The sequence below is a fragment of the Arachis ipaensis genome, chromosome B08 (assembly GCF_000816755.2).
Source record: "Arachis ipaensis cultivar K30076 chromosome B08, Araip1.1, whole genome shotgun sequence".
Taxonomy (NCBI): domain Eukaryota; kingdom Viridiplantae; phylum Streptophyta; class Magnoliopsida; order Fabales; family Fabaceae; genus Arachis; species Arachis ipaensis.
Window position 1 is genome coordinate 22,092,418 of NC_029792.2, and position 8,776 is coordinate 22,101,193.

Genomic DNA, 8,776 nt, shown 5'->3' on the forward strand with positions numbered 1-8,776 from the left:
CAAAAGAGATTTTGGCTTTGTTGAGAAGGAAATATAGAACTAAGGTGTAGATGGACTCCAACAGGACCTAGAGAATGTGAGTGATTATTTGGTGCAGATGAGCTCTAACAGGACCTAGAGAATGTGAGTGATGATTTGGTACAGATGGGCTCTAACAGGACCTAGAGACCGGTAATTTGGAGTGACACCATCCATGAGAAAAATGTTCACATATATTGGCCAAAACATCTTGATGTGAAATGCCAAGATCATTATCCCACTTACCAGAGGTGTAAGAATTTACACCTAAGTCATAATAATCTAGAGCTTCACTAATTGATTCTTTGTTTAAATAAATTTTTTGGTCCTTTACATATGAATGAACAGTTTCTTTATGATAGTACATGTTAGCATAGAACTTTTGAACTAACTCAGGGTAGACTGGTTTTTGAATTTTAATAAAGCTTTTCCAATCCAGGTAAACAATATTTTCCATAAAAGTTCAAACTTTTTTTTTTAGACAAAGCATCTAAATCAGCTAGATATATTGAACATAAAAGGCGACTAGCTACAACAACCTTGTAAAATTTGAAGTTCATGCTTGAAGAGAAACGAAAGGGGTCAAAATGATAATGTGGGAGGTTACCAAAATGAGACTTGAAACTGACATGATCAAAGTCATCAGGTTCCTTTATAGAATGAAGAAAAAGGGTGACGGTTACCTTTGGATGGATGATTTAAGGAAGCTTTGAGAGCAGAACATCTTTGTGGACGAGAAGAGGATCAAGGAGGAGGAGACATAGGTGGTTCTTCCTTAGTCATAGGCTTCTTACCCTTGCCCACATTTGCCTTAGAAGTGCCAGCATCTAGAGGCATTGTTGATGGTCGGCGAGAAGTGGTTTTTGTTCGAGCCATAGTCTTGAGAACTAGAGAAGAATGTGAAAAAGAGTGAGAATATATGTGTATATAGGTGTGTGCTTGATTCTTTGAAGAAGGGTTTCTAGGAGGACGGTTTACGAGAGAACCTCTGTGGGTAGCCACCTTCTTTCTCATTATAATGAACACTTATGAATGCAGTTTTTGAGAATAATGGAAGCTATAAGAGGAAGATAAGCAGTTTTCAAGAAGTAACTACAATGAATGATGATTTTGAAAACACAAGATGGTCTTTCAAATTAATTTGGAAAAGGTGTCGAGGAGACATATGTGGTTCTTCCTCAGTCATATGCTTCTTACCCTTTGCTGCATTTGTCCAAGATGTGCCAGTGTCTAGAGGCGCTGTTGAAGGACACCGAGAGGTGATTTTCATTCAAGTCATCATCTCGGAAATGGTTGAGGAGTGTGAAGAAGAGTGTGAGTGAATGTATATATAGGTGTGTGCTTGACTCTTTGTAGGAGGATTTCAAGGAGGGCGGTTTGCCAAAGAACCTCTGCAGGTAGTCACCTTCTTTCTCATTATAATGAACACTAATGAATGCAGTTTTTGAAAATAAGGAAAGTTGGATGAGGAAGATGAGCAGTTTTCAGCAACTGCAATGAATTCTTATGCACAAAATGATCTTTCAAAGTATTTTAAAATAGTATATCAAAAAATTTTTTATAAATATTTGCAAGTAAGCATGTGAAAAGACAAGTAAAAAATATCTTGGAGAATTTGAATATAATTTAACTTGGTAGAAAAAATATAAAAACAAATATTATGGATTTGTGATAAAAAAAATTGATGAGGCCACTCATAGAATAGAACTTTATTTTGGGCTCAATGATGGTTTTTAAAGAAACACAAGGAACCACCAAAAAGAGTTCAGTTTGACCTAATTGGATAAAAAAAGACAACACTTAGCGTTGATCAGGAAAATCTAGAGGAATTCATCGTTTGTCCAAATTTGTCTCTTGCCGACCTGAGAGACAAAAATACATAAAAAAAATTCATCATCAAATTAGTTCAAGGAGTCAGCACAATTAATGTCCAAGGCTATTCTCAACTTGCAAAATCTGTATTCAGACAGTGATTTAATAAAGATATCACTAAGTTGGTCATCAGATCTTACAAATTGAATGTCAATGTTTCTCTATTGAACGTGTTCTCTAATATAGTGAAATCTCACTTCAATGTGCTTGGTTCTAGAGTGCAAAACAAGATTTTTTGAAATGTTTATGGCACTCATTATCGCACAGTAAGGAAATACTATTGACTTGTAATTTGTAATCTCCAAGTTGGGTTTTCAGCCATAACAATTGTGAATAACATGAAGATACAGCAATATATTTAGCCTCGGCTACAGACAAAGTTACAGTGGCTTGTTTCTTGCTAGACCACACATTTAGTGACTGTCTAAGAAAATAGCAGATTCCGATTGTGCTCCTTCGGTCTATTCGATCACCAGCAAAATCTGCATCACAGTAACCTACTATATCAAACTCATCAAATTTAGGATACCATAAGCCAAAATCAGAAGTGCCATAAATGTATCTAATGATCCTTTTAACGGTTGAAAGATGGGATTCTTTAGGGTGTGATTGGAATTTAGAACAAACTCCAACACTTTGAACTATGTCGAATCTAGAGGAAGTGAGGTATATGAGTGAATCGATCGTTCTTCTAAACCTAGTTTCATCCACATCTTTGCCATTTTCATCCATTTTAAGTCTAGAATTTGGATGCATTGGTGTGCTCATTGGCATAATCTTTTCCAAACCAAATTTTTTAACCAATTTTTTGGCATATTTTTCTTGGTGCACAAAAGTGCCACCAGGAGTTTATTTGATTTAGAGTCCAAGAAAGAATGTGAGTTCTTCCATCATATTCACATCAAACTCACTAGTCATTAATTTGCTAAAATTAGCACACAAGGATTCATTAGCCGAGCTAAAGACAATATCATCCACATAGACTTGAACTAGAATGAAATGATCATTAGATTCTTTAATAAATAGAGTTGTATCCATGATACCTCTTTAAAAACTATTTTTCAATAAGAAAAAACTAAATCTTTCGTACCAAGTTATAGGAGCTTGCCTCAAACCATAAGGGATTTTGAGAGTTTAAAAGCATGGTTTGGGAAATCTTTATTTTTAAAACCGGGAGGTTGAGTCATGTATACTTCTTTATTAATGATACCATTCAAGAAGGCACATTTAACATTCATTTGAAAAAGTTTAAATCCTTGGTGAGCGGTATAGGCAAGCAACAATTTTATGGCTCCATCCTTGCAACCGAAACAAAAGACTCATCAAAGTCGATTCCCTCCTCTTGATCATACCCTTGAGCCACAAGTATTGCTTTGTTCCTTGCTATGCTACCATCTTTTTCCAAATTGTTTCGAAAAATTCATTTTGTTCCCATCACTTTTTTCCATTGAAGCTTGGTACTAGTGTCCATACTTCATTTTTCTCAAATTGAATCAACTCCTCTTCCATTGCTTTGATCCATGATGGATCTTCAAGAGTTTTACTCATATTTTGTGTTTTAATTTGAGAAATGAAGGTAAGACTATTTTGTTCCATCCTCATTCTATTTGATGATTTAGTGGTGACACCTTGTGACAAATCTCCAATAATGAACTCTTGTGAATAATTCTTCAAAAATGTCCATTTTCTTGGTTTGGGAGTCTTAGGATCAGATTCAATTGGAGTTTGAATTGTTTGGTTGTCCCTTCCAAGATTTTCTGCATTTTCAGGAGATAAAATAGAAATATCTCTGGGAGAATCAACTATCTCAGCATGTTAAATTTTTTGCTGCAAATAAGAATTAGTTTGAGCTAAATTCTTATTTTTAAGATCACTATTTTGAGCACCCGCATAGTCATCTTTCAAAGATCTTGAAACAATATTAGTGTCACAAAAAGAAACATGTATGGATTCCTCAACAACTCTAGAATATTTATGATAAACTCTATAAGTTTTCTAGTTGTAGAATATCTAATGAAAATGCATTCATAAGTCTTTGGATCAAATTTTTCCAAGTTATCTTTAGTATTCAACACAGTATTCGCATCCAAAGATATAAAAAGATTTAAGATTTGGAGGGGTTCCTTTTCATAATTCATAAGGTGTTTTCTTTAAAAACTTTCTAATAATTGTTCTATTCAAAATGTAACATGCAATGTTGACCACTTCGACCCAAAGAAACTTAGGAACATTGCTTTCACATAACATAGCTCTAGCCATTTCTTGTAGACTTCTATTCCTTCGTTCAACAACACCATTTTGTTGAGGTGTTCTTGGATAAGAGAAGTTATGTAAAATTCCTAATTCATCACAAAAATTTTCAAAATTATTATTTTCAAATTCTTTTCCATGGTCACTTTTAATAGAAACAATCTTCAAATATTTTTCATTTTGGACATTTTGCTGAACACCTCAAAAGCCGAAAAAGCATCATTTTTATGCTCAAGAAAAATATCCATCCAAATCTAGTGTAGTCATCCACAATAACCAAGTCATAATATTTACCACCTAAACTTTGAGTTCTAGTTGGCCTAAAAAATTCAATATGTAGTAATTCAAGAGGTTTTTTAGTAGAAATGTCTTCTTTTGATATAAATGAGCTTTTTGTTTATTTTTCCATTTGGCATGCATCATAATTGATGCATTCGTCAAATTTTATTTAGGAAGACTTTTCACTAATTCCTTCTTTATTGACTTGGCTATTTAAAACATGCTAGCATGACCTAGCCTTTTATGCCATATCTATTTTTCAGAGTCCATGGAATTAAAACTTGCTATATTTTGATTTTTAAGATCATCCAGTGTGAGGCCATGCACATTATCGCATATTTTAGCTCCAAACAACACTTCATCAGAATATTCATTAACAACAAGACATTCTAATCTTTTGAAAATTACCGAATAACTTAAGTCACAAAGTTGGCTAATACTCAAAAGACTATTTCTCAATCCGTCAACCAAAAACACATTGTCAATGCAAGTAGAAAAGTCTTTACCCACTTTATCTATGGCAATGATCTTGCCTTTTCTATCATCACCGAATGTCACAAATTTTTCATTGTACTCATTGAGTTTGATGAAAAATGTAGACTTTTCGGTCATGTGCCTTGAACATATACTATCAAGATACCACATTTCTTTCTTTCTTTTGGATGCAAGGAAAACCTACGCAAAGCTTCAAGTGATCTTAGATATCCAAATTAATTTTGATCCTTGGATGTTAATCCTCTTTGGTTGCTTAAGGGCATTGAAATCCTTTACCACTTTCTATACTTTATTTCTAACTTTTCTTTCAACAATAAAGCATTGGAGAGATGAATGGCCATATTTGTTGCAAGTTTGACAATGATTCCTCTTTGCTGATTTTTGCAAGTGATGAGAGGTTTGAACGCTTTTGGTTTTAGAGATTGAAGCTTTAGTTTTAGCATAAGGTTTTTTAAAATCAGCTTCAATTTTTTCAAACTACCTAAACCCAGATTTTTCAAAAATAGGTTTTTGACTAGCTAGTAATTTGTCCAAGTTTCCAGAACTTTAAGCAAATTTTGCTATGTCTTGGTTCAACCTTTAATAATTTTATGCAATCTTCCATTTTCATCAATTCGATCCATTAAATTAATAACCGAGTGCTTCCCTTTAAATCTTTCATTTTCAGATTTAAGACATTTGTTTTCTTCAATTAAATTAACAACACTTTCGATTTTCTTTAGTTTTTTTTAAGGAATCATTTTCAGCTCACATTTATAGTATTTATCCAAAATATTTTTAATATATGCAGTTAAATCATCAACCATTTGATGTAATTCATCAATAGATAGGTCAAAATATTTTACCTCTTTCACTTGATCTTAGTCAGCCATGAAACAAGCTTGTGCTTCGTGTTTGGACTCTTCATCATCCTCGGAGTCATTTTTCAAATCTTCTCATGATACCATCAGCACCTTCTTCCTGTCTTTTCTCATCTTGTCCTCTTTTTTGAACTTGAGACAGTCAAACTTGAAATGGCCAGCTTTCTTGCAATGATAGCATATGACCTTGTTAAAATTCTTCTTGTGTTCCTTTGAACTTGATTCTTTGTTCTTTTCTTTGCTCCTCATGAGTCTTCTCAACCTCCTAGCAAAAAATACAATTTCTTCATCCAAAAAACTATCATTGGAATCTTCTTCCAATGAATCAATATTGAATTTCAAGGCCAATGAATCAAAATGTCACGATTTATGTGAGTGGTTTCATAGGCAAGTAGTTTTTCTCTCAACTCAACATATGACATTTTGTTTAGATTGCTACTTTCATATATGACAGTTATTTTTGTTTTCCACTTCTTGGTGAGACTTCTAAGTATTTTTCTCATAGCACTTGTTCAGTGTGAGTAATCCCATAGCATCCAAGCTATTGATAATGATCGAAAATCATTCAAACATCTCATCGATGATTTCTCCTTCTTTCATCGTGAACATCTCATATTCCTTTCTTAGCATATCGATAATTGTTTTCTTAACTTTTTTGGTACCCTCATGAGTGACTTGGAGTTTATCCCAAATCTTTTTTGCTATTTTGTACCTTGATACCTTTCGGTATTCCTCAAAGCTAATTGAACAATGCATCATGTTGATTGCCTCTGCGTTCAGCTCCACTTTCTTCTTATCTTTGTCGTTCTATTCGGCTTCTTCTTTGAGAGTCACCACTCTTTCAGCACTTGTCTTTGTTGGAACTTGCAGACCGTTCATAATGATCTTTCAAATATTATAATTAATGGATTGCACAAATATTCGCATTCTCTCCTTTCAGTAGGTGTAGTTCTTGCCATTAAAGAAGAGATGTCTGTTGTTGGACTAACCCTTAGTGGGTGTGTAAGCCACGATGTTTGCACCCATATTGTTGGCCATTGGATCTTTACTCCAAGTTATGAAGCTTGATTCCTTGAGACCGAACTCTTGATAGCAACTAAAGGTTATCAATGGCCTAGAGAAGGAGGTTGAATCTATGGTCTCTTTTAAACTCGTTCACTATAATTTTAAATTGGATTCAGAACTGAGTTGATGTTAAGTTTGCCAAGTTGATAATACAGGAGACAATTTTGTTTTGTCTCTTCACGATAGATCAGGAACAGAACAAACTCGTTGCTTTTGGATACTCTGAGTTACTGTGACTTTTGTAAGATAGATTAAGCAGGAGACAATTTCATTTTGTCTCTTATCAAATGAAAAAACAAAAACAGAACATAGAAGAGAAAATGACACAGCCATATATCCTGGTTCAACCACCATATTCAATGTGGCCTACATCCAGTCTCCATCAGAACTGTGGTGGAATTTTGACTATCTTTCACAAAGATTACAATCGCCAATTTCCCTAGGATTCTACCCAATCATATTCAGGACAAACCAAATTTCTATCCAAACTTGATTTGGCTAGGTTCACTCTCTAGACTTTCAACCACTAACTGCTCACCCAACTTAGCAAGGGTATCCTCTCGAGATCATGAATATAAAACGAAAATATATATAAAAGAGATTGAAATAATTTTCTGGCCTTTTTTCTATGAATACTCTCTTTGTCTTTTCTCTTAATGGATTTTATTGATACCTCACTTAATGCCTTTTTTCATTGATAAGAAACAAAGAAAAATAAAAAACTGAAGAACAGAAATTCAATGTAAAACCATGAAAGAGAAGAACGTTAAGTTCGAAAGCTATGAAGACCCAAATAGTGTGCTTACTCTCCTTGCTTCAATTTCTGGATGTTTACCCATTTTAAAAATGAGTAAAGCTTCCAAAACTTGAACTTAGTTGAACACCTTTGACATTGTTCTTTTTCCCCAAAATTCAGATCAGAGACGCAGAGGAAAGATGAAATAGTAGCAGTGATTAGAGTTGGCATGCATCCTTACTTAGCTGCTTCTCTTTCTTCCTTTTTCTTTTGACTTCAAGGATCTGAGCCATTCATCCACTCTTTAGCTCCAAGTTTTGTTTTTGACCTTTGATTCGTAGCAATGATATACAACCTCCATTTGCTTCATCTTACTCGAATAGTGCATGCATGAGGAAGGCAGCTTCAACAAGTTAGAATGGAAGCAAAAAGATGGAAATGTTATGCTGACATTTCTTCTAATTCATCCTTTAATTTGATTTTTACTTTTGACACTAGCATCTGACTTTTCTTCCTCTTTCCTCTTTGTTGCTTCAATTCAATGATAATCTCTTTCATTTTGATGGAATCTTAAACTGAGTTTTTCTTTCTTTGTTTGCTTTTGAAACTTTTCATCCTTGATTTAAGGTTAATCATGTGGGTAACAATTAGAAGAGAGTGAGAGTGTTTGATCATTTAGTTACGAGTCAGAAAGGAAAAGATTGTGCAGTTAAGAGAATTTGGACCTGTTGCACAATAACCAAATAAATTACACGTTATTAGGTTTGCTTTGAAGATTTTATTTTTCTGCACAATAAACATACATAACACATACATTTTTGGGCTTTCAATCCAAAACTATAATGTTATTGTTTTTATTTTCTCAAATTCGACAGGATAAAATAATTAAATAAGCCATTATTTTTATATCTCCAAATCTACCAAATGGCTAAATAGAACAAAAGAGAATAATTTTAAGTGACTCAATTTAGTTATAAATTTTATTAAACAGCTTAATTTAGTCTTTAAAATCAAAGGTTATGAATCAAAAAATTCTAAGAACCAATTTCTAAACCTAATTTATGGAGAGCAGAACAAAAATTAAAAGGGATAAAGTTGTTAATAAGACAAATATACACCTTTTTTGCAAATATAAAACAAACTATTATTTTTACTTGTGAAAAATTCAAAATATTATTTATTTAAAAAGAACAAAATTAAC

The 8,776-nt window shown here is 33.4% G+C and overlaps 1 protein-coding gene across 1 annotated transcript; it reads right to left on the reverse strand.

The window, feature by feature from the left end:
* On the reverse strand, positions 763-2,622 carry LOC107610735 (uncharacterized mitochondrial protein AtMg00810-like). Its single transcript, XM_016312739.1, has 3 exons — positions 2,239-2,622; positions 997-1,075; positions 763-905 (listed from the first exon to the last, which is right to left on the reverse strand). Exons 1-3 carry the CDS (start codon positions 2,620-2,622, stop codon positions 763-765), a joined length of 606 nt encoding a protein of 201 aa, XP_016168225.1.